This window comes from Eublepharis macularius, chromosome 1 (genome assembly GCF_028583425.1).
Source record: "Eublepharis macularius isolate TG4126 chromosome 1, MPM_Emac_v1.0, whole genome shotgun sequence".
In the NCBI taxonomy this organism is placed as follows: domain Eukaryota; kingdom Metazoa; phylum Chordata; class Lepidosauria; order Squamata; family Eublepharidae; genus Eublepharis; species Eublepharis macularius.
Genome location: NC_072790.1, coordinates 19054438 through 19077385, shown reverse-complemented (window position 1 = coordinate 19077385; position 22948 = coordinate 19054438). Strand labels below are relative to the sequence as shown.

The 22948-nt window shown below is 41.9% G+C and overlaps 1 protein-coding gene across 2 annotated transcripts in view; it reads right to left on the bottom strand.

Annotated features, from left to right (window-relative positions):
- WDPCP (WD repeat containing planar cell polarity effector) overlaps nt 1-22948 on the bottom strand; it is a 215052-nt gene that overhangs the window by 131789 nt on the left and 60315 nt on the right. For both annotated transcript variants that reach the window (XM_055001704.1, XM_055001713.1), the window contains exons 10-12: nt 18968-19577; nt 7584-7772; nt 4137-4260 (exon numbers count right to left, since the gene is read on the bottom strand). In XM_055001704.1, coding sequence (XP_054857679.1) covers nt 4137-4260; nt 7584-7772; nt 18968-19577 — 923 coding nt within the window. The remainder of the gene's footprint in view (nt 1-4136; nt 4261-7583; nt 7773-18967; nt 19578-22948) is intronic.

Here is a 22948-nt window from a genome sequence, read left to right as displayed (position 1 = left end):
AGAGCACTTGCCCTATCTGCCCTATGTACTAGTGGAACTTTGGGGAAGCAAGCTCCTGCTTCCTCCCCTCTAAATTTTATATCCCTCTTATGTTTTCTGTAGCTCCTGTGGCCTCCAACTCAGCTTCTGAGTTACTGTTACTCTCAGGGACAGAATCACAGAAAATGTCCAGTCCAATCCATCAGACAAACTGAGGTCTTCAGTAAGATTCATCATGCGAGCTATGAGCACATTACAGTGCACATCTGTTTTCAACAGAGCATCATCATCATCATCATCATCATCATCATCATCATCATCATCATCATCACCACCACCACCACCACCACCACCATCATATTGTGTACTTATATGCCACTCTTCTGGACAGATTAGTGCCACACTCAAAGCGGTTAACAAAGGCAGTGTTATTAGTATCCTCACAATGCAGCTGGGGAGCTGGGCTGAGAGGAGTGGCTTACCTAAGGCCGCCTGCTGAGCTCATGGCAGGACTGGGAATCGAACTAGCAGAGTGCTGATTCATAGTCCAACCCCTTAACCACTCTGCTACAGCATAAAAAATGCCAGCTCCCAGCCTATGAAGATGCATAAATCACCTCATAGTGTCTTAGCGGCAGATGATGCCTACCAAATTCTTTATATGGCCCAGAACAATCATATCCAGCTATTACAATAAAAAAATTGCAGTATTCTCCAGAGAAAGCTGGAGCAGATGGACCTCCAAGAACCAGCGTGATCTGTGATAAATCTGTGAAAGGAAGGAACGAGGGCTGCAGCTGAGAAACTAAAAGCCAAAGAGACCCTCAAATGTGGCAGACTGGGAGTGGAAAGTATCCATGCCTGGTAATTTTCTACAGGGGAATCACATAACCATATACAGGAACCTTTCTCCTTTTTGAGGGGAAGAGAAGAAGAGAACAGATGGTTTGGATATTCTTTTGGTATGAAAGATGTGAGGGCAACAATATGGTGGAAAAGGACAGAAAGATTATTCTGCCTTCCTGTGTGTGTGTGTGTGTTATTTATGTGCTGCTGTTGCTTCCTACGTAGGGCAACACTATGAATTAACAACATCCAAAACATCTTATAATTAACAGTCTTGTTAATTGTTCCGTAACGTCTAGCACAGCTTGAGACCTGGGCAGCTGAGTAAACTCCACACACTCCCCCACGCAGAACAAGGTGTTACAGGCTGTCTGGAAATTTTGGGAGCCCCACCTTAATAGAAAGATCAAAAGCAGGTATGTAAGTAGCACTTGTTAGCTTGAGCAGCTTTCAGGAAGTAGGGACAGGAGACGAGCCAAGAAGACATGCTGGAACTAGCTAGGACTGTAACATTTGCTTAAGCCTTCGCTGATTGCGGTTACCTGTCTTGAAGGAAAGGTGCTACAAGTGACCGTTAGCACACTCACACTGCAGCATGCAGGAAACTTTCCCTATAAAAGATGGAACTCAGGTCTCGTTCCAGTCACAGTGGCCCCAAAGTGGGAAAGCCGAGAGAGGAATCATCACTAAAAAGCGGAGGGGCCTGATTCACGCCTCTGCAGCAGGCTCAAAGCGAGACATGAGCATGGCTGTCTGCTTCCTCCGTGCTTCTCCTCAAGAACCACAACCTGATTTTGCTTTTTGCTACTGAACTGAGAGCCAAGCTACAAGAGACGAATTACACAAGGAGGAGCATGTGAAGGGAGTTGCAATGTTAGCAGGGAAGCTGAGTTTTAAAAGAGGTTGGAAGGCTTTGTCAATTCCCCCTCTCTACAGAACCAGGGAGATGGCTGCTCAGAAGGTTTGTTTATTTCTTCTTTGCCTCTTAAAAGGGGAAGTGAAACTGACAGAGCCTGTGGGAGGCAAAGAGGAAATTAACAAACCCTCTGAGAAGCAATCTGTGCTGGCTCTGTAGAAAAGGGAAATTGACAAAGCCTTCCGATCTCTTTTAAAACTCAGCTTCCCAGCTAACATTGTGACTTCTTTCACGTGCTCCTCCTCATGTAATTCGTCTCTTGTAGCTTGGCTCTGAATGGCTTGCATACGTAACAAAAGGCAAGACCCAGTTAAATTGCACAGAAACAAGAGAGGGGAAAAACCCCCACCAAGTCAAAAGCGTATCCAAAATTTACTAGAACAATTTAAAGCGGCAAGTGCTCAATTTCTCATGTGCAATAAAACAATATGTATTGACTATGAATTGTTGTTGCACATGAGAAACTGAGCACTTGCCCCTTTAAATTGTTCTAGTAAATTTTGGATACGCTTTTGACTTGGCGGGTTTTTTGGCTCTGAATGGCTGGCCACCTAGTATCTCCCGTGTGGAAATGGTAATACAACACATTTATGCACTTTATTTGATTATGTGCTATTCCTAGCATGTGCATCATCTAATAATTGGCGAATGTGGGCTGCCTCTAACTAAGCTCAGCCCTCCAAATGATGGGGATGAAGCACTACAGAGCCAAACTCATCAAACCTCTACTCGAACTGCTTAAGTCTCTATCTTTAAAAAACTCTTTCATGAAATTTGGCACATCTGTAAAAGCAGTTTTTGGCCTGAGGTAAGATTCTCTCTCTCAGCCTCCTACTTCACAGCGTTCTTGAGAAGATAATATAGCAACAACCTCAAGTCTAGAGCCCTGAGCTCCTCGAAGGAAGGGCAAGATACCAGATGTAATAAAAGTTTTGTAAGTCTTCCAAAATTAAAATTAGAAATTGCATAACTTGTACAAAATAAAAGCCTAAATATTTTCAGTGTATTTTAGCACCTTTGATTTATTTGTCCACTTAATAGTACATGAGCACATTTTATTTTTACTTATGATATTCATTGGCAGTCTTAAATTGTGTTTTCAAACTTTGTTTTTATTCATTTTATTGTTATTTTATTGATTGTAAACCACCTCGAGTTTCTGAAAGGTTGAAAGGTGGCTAATAAATATTTTTTAAAAATTAAATGAATACAAAATTAAATAAACATATTTTCTTCATTTACACCCTGCCTTTCTCCCCAGTCATTCTCCTCTTCTTGATTTTTATCCTCACAGCAACTCTGTGATATAGGTTAGGCTGAGAGAGAGTGACTGACCCAAAATCACCCAGTGACCTTCCCTGACTAAGTGGAGATTTGAACCTGGGTCTCCCAGATCCTAGTCCAACACTTTAACTGTTGGTCCACTAAGGTCAGTACTGTCTACTCAGACTGGCAGCTGCTCTCCAAAGTCTCAAGGTAGAGGTCTTCTGCTTCACCTATTGCCTGACCCTTTTAACTGGAGATGTCGGGGGTTGAACCTGGGACCTTCCACTGAGTCAAGACCCCACCCACACTCAGGAGTCTCTCTACACGAGACATGTTATATGAGGACACTCAAGTGTAGGGAGATGCAATGTTAGCCAGGAAGCCTAGTTTAAAAAGACAAAGGCTCTGACAATTTCATCTCTCTACACAAAGCTGCAGAGATCACTCCTCAGAGGGTTTGTTAATTTCATCTTCACTTCCCTGAAGGGGAGGTGAAATTAACAAAGCCTTTGGGAGGTGAACATGAAATTAACAAACCCTCTGAGGATCCATCTCTGTGGGCTCTGTGTAGAGGCATGAAACTGACATGCTTCCTGGCTAACATTGCATCTCCCTACATTTGAGCGTCCTCGTATAAGACGTCTCGTGTTGAGAGACTCTCAATCAGTAACCCAACTGAGATGATAGCACCTAGGACATTTCCACTTAACTGTGAAACAGAAGACAAATAAAATAGACCTGTTTTACTGGCACACAGCCAATAATTGGATTGGGACATGTTTAACGTCCTACTTGATTCGGACACATAATGCTAATTTAGGTTTTTCATAAATTAGAAGCACCTAATAATGGACTGTTTAGATTATTTAATATAAAGAGAATTACTTGGTTCTCTATCAAACTGAATAGAAAACAAACTCTTCCTTTGAAGCAAGTTGAAGAGGAGTTCAAAGTTACTCTTTATACAGGTTTTGAAAAGAAGAAACGAATAGCTAAACAATGTCAGTGAATGCATAGTTTTCCAGGGTGGTCCTTTAAGAAAAATATGTTAACCCCATGTCAAAAGCATAAAGTTATTGAAATGTACAATTAATGTGAACTTTAAAGAAAACCTGAAGATGTCATTCACCTCAGCAGATGGTGAAAGAACCTTCTTGCGTATCTGCTGATCGGATCCCTGTATTCCAACACGGTTGTCTCAGAGAGAGGTCTTGATGGCGCGTAGAAGGTGCCAAGGCTTGCCTCAAGCTGTGCTGTGGATTTCAAACAAAGCAGCATTGAAACAAGAGGGACGGCTTTGCTTACAAGAAAACCCTTCGTGTTTGCAGTCAGTCAGGTTTTTCAAACACAGGCAAAATGTGAACTTATTGCCGGGAAGATGAAACAGAAAGATGACAGCTAGTACAAAAGCAACTTTAAGTTGTAAACAGTCACTTGTACAGCAATTATTGCAAGTAACAAAAGGGGAGAAAAAAGCTATCAGAAGATAAAATAGGTAACTATTCCTCATCAGTATGATGCAGTTTGGATGAGCAATTATCAGCTCCCAGTTTCCATAAGGCTTTTTGTCTTTTCCAACGAACTTGGGTTTTTATGGCTCCACCATTGTGCCATTGATCACCAGGTGAAGAGTGCTGTATGGAATGGCTCCTCTAGGGGAAGAGATTTCTAGTGCCAGTCCAAGGAATACTGAAAACAATGGGACCATTTTTCTTTTCTCAGAAGGACTCAGATACATGCCAGGAAACTGAACACTATCCTAATATAGTCAGTAAGAGCATACATTCACTCCTCCTTTCAGAAGTGTGTCTGCTTTAGGCACTTCCTCATCTGCCATTTCTCCTTCATAAAAGGAGTTCATAAAAGATTATTGCATAATACGGATTTTGTGTGTGTTGTTCAGAAATATTTTTTAATACATTAACCTAGAGTTTTGCAAGTCTCCAGCTTCTGGGAGACAGTACTCTGTAAGCACACCAGGACTCTTTAGCCTTCCAATTGCTGCCATAGGGGAGTCCTTACTTCTCGCTTGCCAGTCTCAAAACATGTGGTTTAAGTGATCCAAAGGTATAAACAATAATATGTTTAGGTAAATGACATGTTGAATTAATGAAACCACATAAGCCTGATAACTTGACACTCGTGGCATTGTAGTGCATTTCCTTATTAGCATTTTTCTTTTTTTTTTTTTTTTTTTTTTTTTTTGAAAAATTTTTATTGGGTTAGAATCCATTATTTCCACATTTACATTCAATTTTCCCCAATTTTTTCATCTCTAACCCCCTCCCTTTCCCCCCCCTTTTTGTTGACTTCCAACAGCTTTCCAACCCTTTGTCCCCTTTCCCTTAATTTTATTAGCTTCCTCTATCTAAAACAAATATATATTCTCCATTATTCTAAGCAGTACATCCTTAACTATTTTTAACATTATATGCCCAAACTGTAAGCCTTTGTTTCTATCTTAGATAAACAATTTATCCCAATTTTTCAATTTCAGGTATTTCTATATATCATAAACCATATAGATCATACATTCGTTTATATCAAACAATTTGACTTATTCTCTATATATATTACTCATTCTATCTTTTTATAATAGTTCTATATATCTCTCCTCACGTAGTCAATCAATTTGACCCATCTATATCTTCAGACATTCAGTTTGGTACAAAACTTGTCAGAAAAAAAAGAAAATATTGTTAGTTAATCGCTCCTTATATTTAGTCCTTATAATTACTTATTAGCATTTTTCAATGTCCTGAGAATCTAGACAATATTTCTCCCAAGCTTGTTGCATTTACAAACATGGTAGAATTCATTCTCTTCTTTTACTTACAGATACAGTTTAATATGAGATTCAGACTATCATTTCAAGGCAGATTGGACAAACAGAATTTAATGGATCAAATTTTTGAGAGTACTCTGAAAGGAGAACGTATGTGTACACAGTAGAAGAAAATCTCCTATGTATTTAGCAATAATTACTGCCTAGTTCTAAGCAGGACTGCATTTTATTTTATTAGATTTGATAACACTGAAGGCTCTAATCGTTCCAACACTGTGTGTGTAAAGCGATCTGCTAGTAAATGAGGTTTTGCATTATCTTGAATCTAGATGGTAAGATAAGCTGAACTTTCAAGGTGTTCTCTTTCAAAAGCACCAGTCAATTTCTATTAAAATTTAATTCAGCGGTTTACTGGAAAAACAAGACACACTCTCTTGTCATTGCTGTTTTCCTTACAGCATGTTTTGCTCTCTCAAAATACTTCAGCCTACATGGAATACAAGCGAGAACTAGCACAGTCACTGATTCATTAGATAGCCCAGCTGGATGGTGACGGCTGAAATGAAGATCTCACAGATAACCATCCCATCATTACAAAAGAAAAGACTCTCGGGGTTCTTCTAACACAGAAAGTAAAAAGAAAAGAAAACAAATTACCATGACAGACTTGCTATACTCATATAGACTAAATCCTGGATGGCATAATACACCTCTCTATTGTGAAACAGCGTTAGCCAGATTGCATGTGGGGAGAAGCGCACAAGATATCCATTTATTAAAAACAACAACACATTTTAAAACAAAGTTTCACCAAAAGCCTTCCATCTCCCTCTCTCCATTCCTCCACTTTCCTGCTGGGTACTTTCAGAAGTTTTCCAAGAAGAGATTCTGACCTGGCCTATCGGCATAGTAGAGGTTATGGAAATCAGCCTTGCCGCTCGCTCTCTAGTGCTGGGATTGCCTCAGACAGATGGCCTGGGGGCAGGCTTGTGCAGCAAGCAATTTTTCTAAGATCTGCTGTTCCCCATACCCTCTAGCACACTTTCTTCTTACCACAAAGGGGAGCTTGGTGCCCAGCTGTACCTCCATGCTGAGACATGGCACGAAGCCTTCCTGTTTAATTTTTTTCCCTATCTAAATCCTGGGAATAGCTCAAGTTCTAACATCCACAGCTATTCAATGGAGAGTCATCCCACCAGGATCGAGAAGAGATGAACCTGAGCTTGGAATTGATCTATTAATGTAGGGAGGTTTCAGAAGTCACTGTAGGTACCTGGGGAGATACAGGAAGGATGGCAAAATGGTCCGAGGGCATACAACAGGAAGCATGTAAAGTTGGCAGACATTGCATCTCTTTTTCTAGCCACCATGGAACAAATCGAAACCTCTTACAGTTTTCTTTTGAAAAGGGTCACTCAGAATGAGTTGTTTGATTCATTAACACAAAGACAAATGCCACACACACATATATACTACTGATAACATTTTAAAATAGAACTATATTTATTTAACTAGTTGTTAAACAGAACAAGAGTACTTTACATACCATGTTGGTTTAAATGTTACGTTAAGAGTCCTTTAAGCAACAAGCTGACACAGTCAGACAATAAATCTTTATTTGTATATCACTGCCTGACTATAGCACAAAAACAAATATATAGCCTTGATCTCAAAGTCTTATAATTTTGTGTATTTTGTGTATAATGTCATCTGCTCAAAGTTTACATGTATCATCTTAATTATGAATATTAATTAAAAATGTTCATATTTATTAAATGTATTCAAACAAACCTTCTCTCTCGGGCGTCAGCTTTTGTCTGAGAAGGTGGTTTACTATGGCACTGAGGCTCACATAGCACTGATAGCCCATTGTGTTCCAGTTCATGCCACTCAGGGTGTTAATTGCTTCATACATCTCATCTTGATGAATATACTCCTGGATGATTTCAACAAGGCCAAGATGGCCTCTTGGGAAAACACCTGTCATGGGAAAACACAAAGTAGCATCAAATAATAGCTTCACAGCTTTTCAACCAAGTTAAACTTCATAGTCCCCTGAAACTGAAAGGAATTTATAAAACCTCAAAACTCTGAAGGAGGAAGAGAAGGAAGCAGCAGCAGCAGCTTTCAGGATTAATCTGCACAGCCTCTGGGCATATTTAGCCTCACCAAAATCTAGAGATTGTGGACTTTACTGCCTACCTAAATCTGTTCAGCCTGCTCAGTGATATTGTCAGTCCTAGAGTGTCAGTCCCTGGCAGTTAGATCTCCCAGTCCCTCACAGCAAGCAAGCAGGTGCATTGGTTGAAGAAACTTTATTTAGAGATCTATTCAGTTCAGGTATGCACTCATAGGTAGAAGTTGGCAGAAGTAATTAGTCAAACAATAGGACTACTGATATAGGGGGATGTTCTCCCACCCCCTTTGCATTTAGGCACGAAAAACCAAAAGTTACATGGGAACAAAGCAGTTTAGTCTAGACAAAGTACAGAGTGGAATCATTCTCTCCTGTGAAAAGATACATTTCAGTACACAGCTGCAGCTTCAGCCCAAGGCCACTCAGAAGAAAAAGTGCATATTTCTTAGAGTCAACGAAGAGGCCACTTGCTCCTCTAGAAATTAGTATTAGCAATCTAAACACCTTCAGATGACTTATATAAAATGCATAAGATACAGTACTGAACTTTGGCATTATATCAGTATGGGTTTAAGATGTAGTGTAAGATGCACAACACAATGATGGCATGGATGCTTATATCACTCTCAGTATAAAATGCAGAATACAACAATGGCATGGATGCTTGCAGAACACAATAATGGCATACAACACAACAATGGCATGGATGCAGAATACAACAATGGCATGGATGCTGGCATACATGACATACTGCCCCCCCTCAAGAGTGCCCTCCTCCTCACAGTGGACTGGGCTTGTCAGGGTAGAGTCTATGGAATTTAGAAATGAGCCTTGGGGCATTCATATGTGAGCTTTCTACCCATTTCCTGTGGGATTCAGCAAAATATTTCTAGCGTACAAGGTAATACAGCTTGTTCTGTTTTATTTTAGAGTCCAAGATATCTTCTATTTCATGCTGTACTTGTCCATCCACTAAAATGGGGCGAGGAGCCCCCCGTTCTGGGTGCCACTTGTCAGGTAGGGGAGCTTTTTTCAAGAGGCTGAAGTGGAATACTGGGTGAAACTGTCTCAAGTTCTTTGGTAGATCCACCTCTACAGTTACTTCATTGATCAATTTCTTAACTTTAAATGGTCCTAAAAATTTCCATCCAAATTTTTTAACAGGTTGCTCTCCCCTTAGGTTTTTTGTGGAGATATACATGAAATCTCCTGCTTGTAATTTCCATTGGACAGAACATTTTCTGTCAGCAAATTTTTTATAGTCCTCTAGCTTTGTCCAGAGTCTTTTGTATAACCTCCCATTGGGTCAATAAATTAGTCCACCATTCCTCTAGATCTCCTGGTTGCTGAGATTTTGAGCAAAAGGCATTGCTGTTCCTTCGTAGGCTTGTGCTACTTTAAACGGGGAGGCACCTGTGGAACTGTGTATGGAGTTGTTATAAGCATATTCTGCAAACACCAAGAAATCTGTCCAATTATCCTGTTGATAATTGATGTAACATTTTAGGAATTGTTCTAACACTTGGTTAGTTCGTTCTGTTTGCCCATCAGCCTCTGGATGATGGGCGGAGCTAAGTCCCTGTCCAATTCCAGCTACTTTCATTAGCTCCCGCCAGAAGTTGGCAATGAATTGTGTCCCCCTGTCGGAGATCACCTTTTCAGGAAATGAGTGGAGTCTGACCACGTGTTGCATGAAAAGGGTGGCTAGTTTCTTTGCTGTGGGGATAGAAGTACATGGAACAAAACGGGTTTGTTTTGAAAACAAATCAACCACTAGAATGACAATGTGTACCTTTGAAGGGGGAATGTCAGTAATAAAGTCCATTGAGACCACAGCCCATGGTCTGGACGGGGTTTCTAGTGGTTGCAACAGTCCTTGGGGTTTCCCCCCTCTGGATTTCCCCATTATACACATTGGACAAGACAATAGATATGGAGAAATGTCTTTTCTCAGTTGGCCACCAAAACTGCCTTTGTACAAGATGCAAGGTTTTCAAATATCCAAAATGCCCAGCCAGTTTGGAATCATGACATTGTTTCAGCACTTCCCCTCCCAGGCTGGCTGGAATGTATAATTTATCGATTTTGTAACAGTTACCATCTTCCCCTTATTTCAGATTGGTTTTCAGTATATTTCCCCCCTCCTTTTCCACCTCCACTTTAATTTCTCCCCCCACTTGGGGAGGCTAGGTGCCAGGCTTTTCTGCACCGCTTGGCTGCAGGTAGTCACCGCCCCTTCCAATTGGGCTGGTGAGAACATCGTGTCACTCACTTCCTCCCTTTGGCTTTCATGTTGGGGCATGTGCAAGAGCGCGTCTGCGAGGAAGTTAGATTTGCCAGGGAGGTGCTTCAGTGTGAAATTGAACTTGGAAAAGAATTCCGCCCACCTCAATTGTTTGGTGCCTAATTTGCGGGGGGTACACAAAGCTTCTAAGTTCTTATGATCAGTGCATACTTCAAATGGCACCTTGGTCCCCTCCAACCAGTGCCTCCAAGTTGTAAGCGCTAGTTTCACAGCAGAAGCTTCTTTTCCCCATACAGTCCAGTGGTGCTCAGTGTCAGAAATTTTTTTGGATACATATGTGCAGGCGTGCAATTTTTCCTCATAAATTTGTAGGAGTACCCCCCCAATGGCCATCTGCCCGTGATTATGGACATTGTTACTGATGAAATGAGACCAGACCAGATTCTCAGTTGTGTATGAATAGAATTGATTTATTATTTGGTTGCCCCTGAGAAAGCCTACGTCGCAAAACATTCCTTTGCTAGCTGTGTGTCGGGCGAAGTGATTTACCAGCTACCTCCAGGATCCTACAGGATTATTCAGACCGTCGTCTGGATCCTCCATTTTCTTCTCTGTTTCCTGGTGGAGTCTTCAGCTGGCCACCATTTATAGTATTCATTTGGACCAACTTCACTATGGATTTTTTTCCACCGAGACACTTCTTGAGCTGACTGTTTGAGCTACTCAGAGGTCCAATTGACTCTGGTTTCTGGCGCTACGTGCTATGATGTGTATGATTGACTGATTGATATTCGATAGTGTTTATGCTCTTTAGATGTTGACTTTTGCTATTGTTCTAGAGTAAACGGTTCATTGTTTTTGATTATTTTTGCATTGTATAGTGATATTTTTGGGAGAATCCTCTGTTGTTCCATTAAATTAAGGTAGTCAGCACCTTTCTGACCAGTTTTACATGCAAATCATAATCTTGTGAATAAATCAACACGTTATCAAGGTAAACAATCACACCTTTGTACAGGTATTCATGCAAAACTTCATTAATCAAATTCATAAACACACCAGGGGCCCCTTTTAATCTGAATGGCATAACAAGATATTTAAATTGTCCCAAAGAGGTGTTAAAAGCAGTTTCCCATTCATCCCCCTCCCATATTCTCACTCTGAAGTAAGCGCCTTTTAAATCCAATTTAGATAATATCTTTCCTTGCACCACCACACACAATAAGTCTCTGATAAGTGGGAGGGGGTAAGCATTTTATATTGACACGGCATTTATTTCATGATAATCAGTACACAGTCTTAGCCTTAAAGTCAGTGTTTAGTCCATTTTGGAAGAACTCAATTTTAACTCCCTTGTGGTAATCACGCACTTTGGCTGTATACTGTCTGAACTTGGCTGAATATTCACGAACCAGTCTGTTTCCTTGTCTTATTGTTTTTAACTTTGTTCTAGCCCTTTCCTCATTCAGAGGGTCTTCAAACTGGGCTCTTAGGGCATATACAAACGCATCCAAACTTAGAAGTTCAGGTGCTCCCGCCTCATAGAGAGTTACATACCATGTTGCTGCGGGTCCCCCCAAACAGGATCCTAGATGGCTCACCCAGCTATGTTCATTTGGAAACGTGTCCCCAGTCTTGGAAAAATTCCAGTGCTTGCACAATAAAAAATCCCAAATCCTCTGGATTTCCATCAAAACTGGCATCCAGTTTGCACCACCCTTGGGGTGGTCCTACTGCGTGAGCCCCAGGACTGCTGGCTGCCTTAGGATCGGGGCCACAAGGGGAGGTTGTGGCATTGGACCTCCCTGAATTCTCTGGGGCAGTTGGGATGTGATGTAACCCCTATAAGGTAAAGGGGCTCCCATTGGCAGGAAAAGTGGGGGTGGTTGGAATAATGGAGTCTGTCCTCCCAGTGCTCCGTAAGGAGGTTGCATGATAGGGTCTCCCTAATATGGGAGGCCTAATTGTAATCCTGTTCCCCTTGGGACCCAGGGTATCCCTGCCCCTGTCCTGTGAAGCGGGGTCTGCATGGCAGGGACTCTTTAATACTGAGGGCCCCTCTGTAATCTGTTCCCTGCTGAGACTAACTGTATCCCTGCTGACAACACTGGGAGCGGGGCAGCAGTGACAGTAGTTACTGATTGGGACTCCTTTTGCTGGCTGGTCACCATCCCCCGGGATGGCAACCTGAGGGAAAACTCCTGTGTCAGTGGACCTTTGGGTATATCAGTCACTGGAGGGGTAAACTGTAATCCCACATGTGGCTTCATTGTTGGCCTTGTTGTGGGAGGTTTTGCCGACATTCCTCATCCTTCTCCTGGCCAGCTGGTTATGAGCGCTGTAGCTACCCGTAAGGGTCCAGCCGTTGCTTGCTGTGGAGGAGGTCGTGCTCCCAACAACCCCTGAGGTTGTGCTGTGCCAGGAACCATTTGTAATCCCATCACCCCTCCAGATGGTGGCAGCGCTCTGAGATCGCTTGAGCAGACGGGGCCCCTCAATACTCCATTGATTGGTAGGGTCGTCTCTCCTCCACAGGGGAACTGGAGGCAGAGGGGGCTGTCCAGATTGCAGTTGCAGCAGTTCCACGACTTGCTTAGCTCCTCTCATTTGACAGCCTGTAGGGGTTCCGGCCAGGGGCATACTCATCATTTTTTGTACCCCTTGCATTACTTGCCCCATGTCTCGCCGAAGGGATTCCATTTGGGCTTCGATAGACCACATTTCCTTGGATTCAAAGGTTACTTATTCCCTTCTCAGGCTGCCCAGAATTCCCAATCCCAGAATTCCCAATCCCGGGTACGGGCAGGCTGATGTTGGCCTGCCTATCTGCTAATGTCTTATTTCCAGCTCAGTATGTAGCAGGGACTGATCACAACATCATGGATGCCTTGTCTTACCTTCCAGGCAAAGTGGTTCTTCACACTCTCCCTTGAGGCCCACCAGAACCCGAATTCCTTCCCAGAGGACCAATAGCAGCTTGCCAGTGCATTATAATGCAAGGAGTATTGGATTTGGTCATTCTGTCCACTCTGCAGACCTACCAGGCGGCTTTTGGAAGGTTCCTGGAATTTTTCTCCAGTATCTGGGGCCGGGCCTCCCTGCCCACATTTGAAACCATGGTTTTGTGGTACCTGGCCTCTCTGAGTAAGTGGGGCCTGGAACCAAAAACCATGCACAGCCACCTTGCAGCCATTTCCTTTTTTTTTGGCAAAATGGAGGTTCCCTGACCTTTGTACTTCCTTTGCTGCATGCCTGGCCATTGGCGGTTGGAGGAGATGCCACCTTCCCTCGGTGGATCACTGCAGGCCCATTACATAGCCTGTCCTCAGGAGTAGCATTGGGCAGTTCCCAGTGGTTTGCCACTCCCCCTTTGAGGCCCAGCTTTTTACAGCTGCATTCACACAGACCTTCTTGGGGGCCTTCCAGGTGGGAGAACTGGTGGCTGGCTCTTACCACAATACCTCTAGATGGGCCCTGGAGTTCTGGGACGTGCCTGTACAGTGACACCTAGTTCACATCTGCTTGCACCAGTCCAAGATCAACCAGCTAGGGCAAGGAGCTAACTTCCCCTCGGGGTCCACGAAGTCCTCACCATGGCATTACCTGCCTGGCAGGGCCTCTGGTTGGTCCATGAAGATAGCTCCTCCCTCACCTGCTTTCAGTTCATCAGTGTACTAAGGTCAGCCCAGGCAGCAGCAGGCTAGCCTGTGTGTGATTTTGGGGTCCACTCTTTTCTGATTGGGGCAGCCATGGTGGCTGTGGACTTGGGCTTCCCCTCTTCGCAGATCCAGGCAGTGGGCAGGTGGAAGTTGGGCATGTACATCCTATATATGCTTGGATCTCTCTCTCAATCTCTCTCTCTTATAATCCCCACAAAGCAGTGGAAGTTGGTGTGAATCTGCAGACACAGTACTGTCCATAGGGTAGGTTGCTATGTGGCGGAGTCTGGAACCATTGGTGTGAAGTGGATTGGTTTGAGGGGAATGCACTGTATCCCCTTCATCCCCACAGTGCTTCGTCATGTATGGAACTTCAGACCTCTAGATGCCTTGGTGATCCAACTGGGGAAGAATTATTTGGGCTCACAGCCAGGCTTAGACTTATCACGTGCAATTGTGGAGGACCTGGGGTTTTTGCATTGGTGTTTTCTAGAGGTGCGGTTGCTGTGGTCAGACCTGCTGGAAAGACGCTTGTGGTAGGGTGCCATTTCACCCAGGAAAGTGGACTTGGCCGGGAAGCACCTGGCCAAGGCTGTTGGGCGCTTTGTGGAAGTGGCAGAGGGGTGTATTATTTATCACCTGGACATCTCATTCTGGCTAGAAACTCCATATCATCCCAATAGGATGCACCTGTCCAGCTAGGGACAAAAACTTTTGTTATATAACGTTCGAGATGGTCTACGGAGTTGGTTGCAGCTTTAGGAGCTTTGGTGGGAGTCATTTTCTGACTTCTGTGGTGGTTTTGGCATTAGGCATGGATCCATTTGGAGGGAGCACAGCCTGCGTGCACTGTTTCCCCATAGCTGGGGAACTCCGTAAGGGATCTTAGGAGCGATGCAAGGCAGGGACAAGCCAAGCTTGAGGGCTGTTGTGGCATGCTTACACCCAAGTGTTGGGGAGCCACACAGAGGTGTATGCCCAGGTGGAATCCCACTTACTGTCATCCCATGGTGCCCCCCTCAGCTGGCGGACTGAGGGGCCGAGGGGTCATTGGTTGGCAGGCGGATCAGCTGATATCAGGATCTGTGCCCCATGTGGCACCAAGGCTCCTGTAAGCTGTAGGCAATAAAGTCATGGCCTTTTTAACTCCATCATATATCTCTGTGTCTTCTTAGATTCTGCCCTCATCCTCACCCATCAAGCTGGCCCTGAAATTCAAAGATCTTATGCCAAATAATTATCCATCCCCTTTCCATCATTTTTATACAGAAGGCTACTTAATACCCATCCCACATGACTCTAAAACCATACACATATAAGCACCAAAAAGAATTACTGAGGTATGTGTCCTTTTATTGATGCAAGTCAATACATATTTTGCTTACTCTCTATCTTATTCTCTGAATTATGTGTAAGAAACCACTGCCCACACAACAGATTCAGTAAGTAAATTCCTTGCTATGGGAAATGGTACTTCTATGCTCCAAGCCCTAGTGTTTTTAATTCCTATTAGGATTTAAGAATCAGCAACTCTTTTATTCATATTCAGAAACAAGAAGACTAGCCATGGAATAGTCTTTTAATAGTGTAAACAAATTGGCACAAAACATGCATGCATTCAGACTCACCAGAAATCTCCATCGGGCATGATATAACAAATTTTGAAAAAGTCCAAAGTAGAATCTATAGGCCATGTGGTTAAAGTCTGACCTCGCATGCATCCTCTGAGGAATGCAAGCAGGCAGTTAACTTTGTTGCAGGTGTGGAGTTACCTTACAGTACATTCTCTGGGAACCTGTATACAATCCGTGTCTTTCATTCTTTGTTCTTTAACAGTAATACAAAATCCATCCCAATATTCAAGGGTGGTGAACAGAATTTATACTCCTGTAAATTTGGATTAGACTAATAAATCAAATAAAACTTTTTTGGCTTTTGGTTCTTATAAAATACCCAACTCCCATGGTCACTTTCCTACCACACCAGCCTTTCTACCTCCTTCTACCACACTCACTTTTCCAGTCTACCCAAGCCCAAGCTCAGATTAGAGGAGAAAGATGCAAGGTAGTCAAGAACCAAGAAGACAAGACAGTGGAGGAAAGGAGTGAGGAAAACAGAAATAAATTTAGGAAGTATATATAGCAGAGGCTGTGAGGATTGCTAGTATGACATCTTCTGCGCCATACTTGCTTAATTCATATTAAGGAACCAACAAACCAGCATAACTACTCTCTTAGGAACCTATCCAACCACTACAGTCACCTTTCAAGGTCCTGTTTCAGGTGCCCTCACCTTCTGAGATTAGGCAGGTAGCAAATCCAGAAGAGGGCCTTCTCGGTTGTGGCACCAAAACTCAGGAACTCTCTCCCCAGAGACTTGTATGTCCCCTTCTCCAGCAGGTGAAGTTTTGTGTTTAACCCATTGTTCCCTCAGTGATGCCTCCTTCCTGCTCTATATTTTAATTGTCATTTTTATGTTTCTGTATGTAAATTTTACCTCTGCTTTTAAGTATGTGTCTTTGGTTTGGTTTTAATGTTTTTTAAGATGTGTTTTTATTATGTATGTTTTTAAGTTGTTAGCCACCTTGGTGGCCCTAAAGAAGGCAAAAAGGCAGGGTAAAATGGGATGGATAAACCCCGAAATTACTTGTCCTTCCTATGGCAAAGACTACAGCTGTCGAGTACAACATCCATTGTTATATGGATTATGCCAATGTTTCTCTGAAGAAAAACACAAAGCATTTAAACACAAAACACACTGACATTATAGATCTTTGAATGCGGCTGCTATCACTACTTTCTTCTTTATAACATTCTACACAGGGAGAATTGTATGCCAACTATAGCAGATGAGCGGCCTCATGAGAATACAACAGCATATAAAATACTATGGAAATGCATCATTGTATATTAAACAATTTACAGAGTTTAATTTATAAGATCTATATAATTTATAAGATCTATATACCACATTCTCCAGGATCTACTGCAAACTGTTAAGAACATAACTCAATAAAAATAGGATTAAAAATTAAAAAATTCTTTACTGAGTTATTTTAATTATTATAAATAAGCAGCAATAAAATCAGCCAGTAGAACTAATAGTATAAAATCAGCATAAAAGCAGACATAAAAGAAGGGAGATACAGGACAAGGAGAAAACGATCTATTAAAAACTAAATACATTTTATAGGAATAAATGAAAATAATTTAAATTCCTGTTGGTTTTAGCTGTACATACTATTCTATGTCTATAAAGTTAAGAGAGAGAAAAAGCAAGGGACATCCTAGAGATAATTTTATATTGCTACTTACCTACTGAACTAGCTGGAGCTAGGACAACAATCTCTCAAGCACAGAATGGATTTGATGGAAATGTACAAGGCAAATTTTAAAATGTGATAACTTTTAACAGTGGAGGTCAACATCTTCCCATTTGGGTGCTTGACTTCTCTTGGGTGGTACATTTCCAAGTGACCTACTTTGGCAGGAGAGGTGACAGCCAACTCAGTGCTTAATTGATTTAGGAACAGTGCCCAGGGAGACAGTCCAATTAAGTTTACAAGCCGGCAATTAGCAGAAAGGCCTCTAAATCCCTGTACTGAGAGCCTGTTTGTCTCAGTAAGAACATAAATGTGCCAGAGATAGGAAAGGGAAAGCTGCATTTTCTGGAAAGCAGCTGAGAGCAGAAGCCACCAGGGAGAACTGAGGAAAAACAAGGTAGATGTAGGCAGAGGGGCCTTCTGTTTGACAGGTAACGGGGTAATTTAGAAATAGACATCATGCAAGAATGCATCAAAGAGCTGCTTTAATTAGCATTCCATGCAGGTGTCTCCAACAGTTAAAACACGCTACTGGACAAGATGGAACTCATGTGTCTCATGGTAATGACTATATACAAGCTTCCCTCCACCCCATTTCAGACTTTCTTGAGTAACAAGGACAATTTCCTTCCCCAAGGCCATTTTCATACACCTTTACATAGCGCAAAACATATGGAACGAGGGCGTCTTCATGGAATCGATTCTTCTGGAATCATGGCGTGATGTCAGAAATTGCACCATGAAGATCCCCTTGTTCTGTGAGTTTGTGCTATGTAAAAGACATGTGAAAAAGGCCAAAGAAAGAATGTGACTAGCAGTCCAGTCCTAAACATGTCTGCTCAGAATCCTACTGAACTCTACTCAATAGGTATTTCTTCCAGAAAAGTGTTCTTAGGCCTGTACCGTGAATCTACAATTGCACATCCTTGTGAATTATACTACTAGTTGGCAGCTGAAATATATCCAATATACAACTGACAGCCAAACAGCTTGTAGGCATACATAACCATTTGAAAAATCAGAATTACAGAACCAATTTCTTCTAATTTGTATGACTGTTTCAGTCAATATTTTTTCTTGTTCATTGCATAGGAGGATACAACAATGGACAGAATTAATAACCCAATAATTATTTTAACCTATCCAATGAACAATGCTTTTAAGTAACTCCTTTATTTCTGTTTCTTTTATCTTTTTTGAGTTATTCTTTTTATTATTTTCAGTGCAATCTTATCACACTTATCACACAATGGGACTTATTTCTGAGTAAATCTGCACAGGTTTGCACAGTTAGCACTCTAAAAAAAAAGTTTGCATTTTTACTCTGCCACTTCTCTAAAGCTTTTAAGGACAGGGCACATTTCATTCCTCATTTAACCCCCGCAAAATCCATGTGAGACAGATGAGATTAAGAGATGGGTAAAAGGGCAGCTTTGTGGCAGAATGGGGATTTGAACTTGAGTCTTCCCATCCTAGTTCATCCCCCACTTCTTGATTCACTGCAAGACAGTACTAGTTAGTTACGGAAGAGGAATACATCTCCATTGCGATCTAGTGAACAATGGCCGTTTCCACACGTCTTACCTGCCTGCGGAACATCGCGCGAAAGACCCGGAAGACACCGTCTTCTCGCGTGAAATCACACCAGGAAGACCCTGTTATCTGGGAGTTTTGCATGATTTCGTGCAAAACTCCTGGATAACAATGTCTTCCTGGCACGATTTCGCGCGAGAAGACGGTGTCTTCTGGGTCTTTCATGCGATGTTCCGCAGGCAGGTAAGACATGTGGAAACAGCCAATGTATTAACTTACCAGTTTTGAAACGAAGCCCTCCAAGGGGTCCTTTGTCAAATCTAAGTAACAGAAGATCATGTACATCCATCCCATCCATGCTTTGAGATGGAACTTGAGGTGCAGCCCATTGAATCTGGATAAGGCTGCTGGATATATCAAAGTGTTCACTGAACTGCAAAGTTGCTTTAGGTGAGAAGTCTTCTGCTAAAAGTTGCATTTTCATTGGGGACAGTGCCATGTCGAACAGCTGCAGCTCCCCTTGTGAACTGCCCACAAGGACTATGGCTCCACTGGGATGGCAGCACATTAAGGAAGGCAATACTTCTGACTCTGCAAGGAGAGTTACTTGGCGGTAGGATTCATACAGAACAACCGAAGAATCTTCACATCCCAGGACAAGTTTGTCTCCCGTCTTGTTCCTGCAACAGCTGATAGCCTTTGATCTTAGTGGTATTTTGGTGACGGCCACACACTGAACTTTATTCCTTATATATTCATAGACACAACTGTCAGCCGCGGGATCTTGGTCTGCACTGACCGAATGTTCAACTGTATGAACCTGATAAGGCTGACTAAAGCTGAAACTTGCATCAAGTGGGTCTCCATCTGTTCGAACATAACCCAGAATCTGAAATGCAATCCAACGGTTTTATAAATTATGCAGTCTAATTTTAAATAGGATGAAAAAATGCCTGCTAATAAAGTCTTCAATATAAAATTTTGTCTAGAAGTGTTATTATATAAACACTATCCTCAAGGGAGGCAGCATACATTTAAAAGTAATAGCATTCTTTGTTGCCTATGAATCCTTTCCAACATTACATTTGTTTTAACTTGTCGTAAGGATCTTCACCAACAAGCATTAACCTAATAAAAAAAACTGGGAACTTAGAATGAAATAAATATTATATGTTCTCTATCAGTTCAAGGAATGATCAATTCATTGTTTTTCCTTCCTTGAATTTTCAGGTGATATCATGCCATTTTGGTGAAAATCATTGAGTAAAACATTTTATCAGCCAAAAGCTATTTGTCCAGAGGATTCTAATATCCTGAGAAAATGGTTATTTATGTGTCTCTGATCAACTTCTTGGCTGTGCAAAACAAATAAAAGACTGAACTGAGCTCACAGTGAATAAATCGGCCCCTAATTAATTCAGGAGCTCTTGACTCAGTTGACTTACATTGGGATATGAGACTACATAAACAACATCTCCTTAGTTAATATACAGATAGTTAGTGATCAGATCAGGATTATAATAACCTGGAATTGGCCTGATATAGTAAGCATGGGCTAAAACACCAAGGGAGTTATTGTCCATGTAAGCAAGGTTCACCATTTCAAAACAAATTGCTATAGGGCAACACAGGAGAACCAAACAAATAAAGGTTCAATGACCCATACATAAGAGAAAGTATAAGTATTGGTCTCAAGCCATTATGGAAAATGTGCACTGGATGCCAAATAGAACAGCAAAGGCAAGAGTGAGGAAAAATAATCATGTTACAGAAGACTGTCATGCTGTCTGATTATTTGTAAAAGAAAGAAAAAAACCCCATCCAAACTCTACTACTATAAATTGGTCCCAGAAAAGAAAAGGTATTGGAGGCATACTGGCAGTAGTTAAGTAACATGTCAGTCAGGGTATTTCTCCAGGAAACAAAATACAGTAAAATAAATCAGGAAAAGAGGGATGGGGCTATGGAAAGTTATGGGGCAGCAGCTGAGTGGCCCTAAGTTAAACCTGATGAGTTGAAGGTAGCATAGTAAGTGAGGGTGAATGCTGGCACTCATTCTTTGAGAGCTGGAATAAAGGCACAAAACATATTTTGCTCAGAATATTGTGACACGATATAATGGGGAGGGAGGTTTTCACATCGAACTGCATTATAAAAAAGGATTGCCAGATCAAACTGAGGAACCCCTTAAAACTATTTGGTCTGTCCCATGGAGTCTGGGATGGACTGGCCTTGCAACTGGTACAATACTATATGATAATTGATCTTTTACCTTTTTTCCTTTTTCAGTCAAGCGAGGAATGGAGCACCGCCTTTCCTACTGCAGCCTCTCTCTCCTCACATTTAATAAATGTTTAATAAGCGTGTCCTCTGATGACCAAGTTGCTGTTCTGCAAATGTCTTTCAAACAAACTCCTCTCAGAAATGCCATGGAAGAAGACTGAGCTCTGGTGGAATGTGCTCGCAATTGATCAAGACATGGAATCCCCTGCTTCTTTTTATGTTAGTTTTATTTCTGTCACTATCTATTGAGCCAGTGACTGAGATGAAGCTTTCTTACCCCTATCTGTGGTAATGATGCAGCAGCAAAAAAGGCAAACACAATCTTGCGGTGTATTAACAAAGGCATAACATTCAAATCACCGGATGTCATTGTTCCATTACATACCGCATTGGTCAGGCCCCACCTGGAGTACTCTGTGCAGTTCTGGAGGCCTCACTTCAAAAAGGATGTAGACAAATTGGAACAGTGCAGAGGAGAGCAACCAGGATGATCAGGGGCCTTGGAAACCAAGCCCAAAGAGCAAAGACTGAGGGGCCTGGGAATGTTCAATTTGGAGAAGAGGAGGTTGAGGGGAGACATGATTGCTCTTTTTAAGGATTTAAAGGGCTGCCACTTAAAGCCAAGCTACAAGAGATGAATTGCACGAGGAGGAGACATGAAGGGAGTTGCAATGTTAGCCAGAAAGCGGAGTTTTAAAAGAGATTGAAAGACTTTGTCAATTTCCCCTCTCTACAAAGCCAGGGAGATCACTACTCAGAGGGTTTGTTAATTTCCTCTTTGCCTCCAGAAGGCTCTGTTAGTTTCACCTCCCCTTCTAAGAGGCAAAGAAGAAATAAACAAACCCTCTGAGCAGAGATCTCCCGGGCTCTGTAGAGAAGGGAAATTGACAAAGCCTTCCTATCTCTTTTAAAATTCAACTTCCCGGCTAACATTGCGACTCCCTTCACGTGCTCCTCCTTGTGTAATTCGTCTCTTGTAGCTTAGTTCTTAGAAGAGGGAAGGGAGCTGTTCCTGTTGGAAATAGAGGGCAGGACTCAAAACAAGGGATTTAAACTACAGGAGGGAAGGTACCAGTTGGTTGTTGGGAAAAACTTCTTCACATTAAGAGTAATTCAGCAGTGGAAGAGAGACCAACTTAATTTTTTGGGGGGGTCATTTTCTGGTATTACCATTGCTCTATTATTTTATATTAATCCTTTTTTAGCATTTAACTCTAGTTTATACTTATATTTAACTCCAGCTAAATATTACACTCTTTTATTAAGACTAGGATGCAGATATCCCCCTGAAGAAGGAATACAATGCATAACAAAATAGAGCAGGCTAGAGGGTTTTTTGGGGACAGAAACAAGAAATCGTTTCGATGTTTCGGACACTTCTGAAAAGGAATTACAGCAAGGTAGTGGTTAATAGTTGGAGGAGAGCATAGGATTAGGGAAGCAATCAAGGAAAGAAGCAAGCTATCACTAAAATGCTCCCTATTAGGAGATATAGATGATGTAACAGCAGTGGAATCGGCTGCCTAGGGATGTGGTGGGTTCTCCCTCATTAGCAGGGGAGTGATCTTTGCTGGCTCTGTAGAGAGGTGAAATTCAAACTATGCTTCCCAGCTAATATTGCATCACCGTTCACTTCAGTTTCCTTGTGTAATTTGTCTTGTGCGGTTTAGTTCTGAGTAGACATTCTTATGATGGCTCTCTAAATGATCAGTAGCACATGAAGAGAGGAGGAAGAGTGTAAATGCAGGGATTCTTTACAAAATGCTACAGAATGGTTTAGCATAATGTCCAAGTCAACAGTATGTCTTGCTCACTAAACTACCAAGTATATGTGAAACAAAAAACTACAGCAGCATTAACAGTGGTGGTACGGCAAGCAGTATTTAAAATATCTTGAAGGTCAACTTGATGAGTATTATAACTAGCAGCAGGTTACAAGTGTTACACTTTTTGGTATTTTAGTGGCTTGATCTAGTT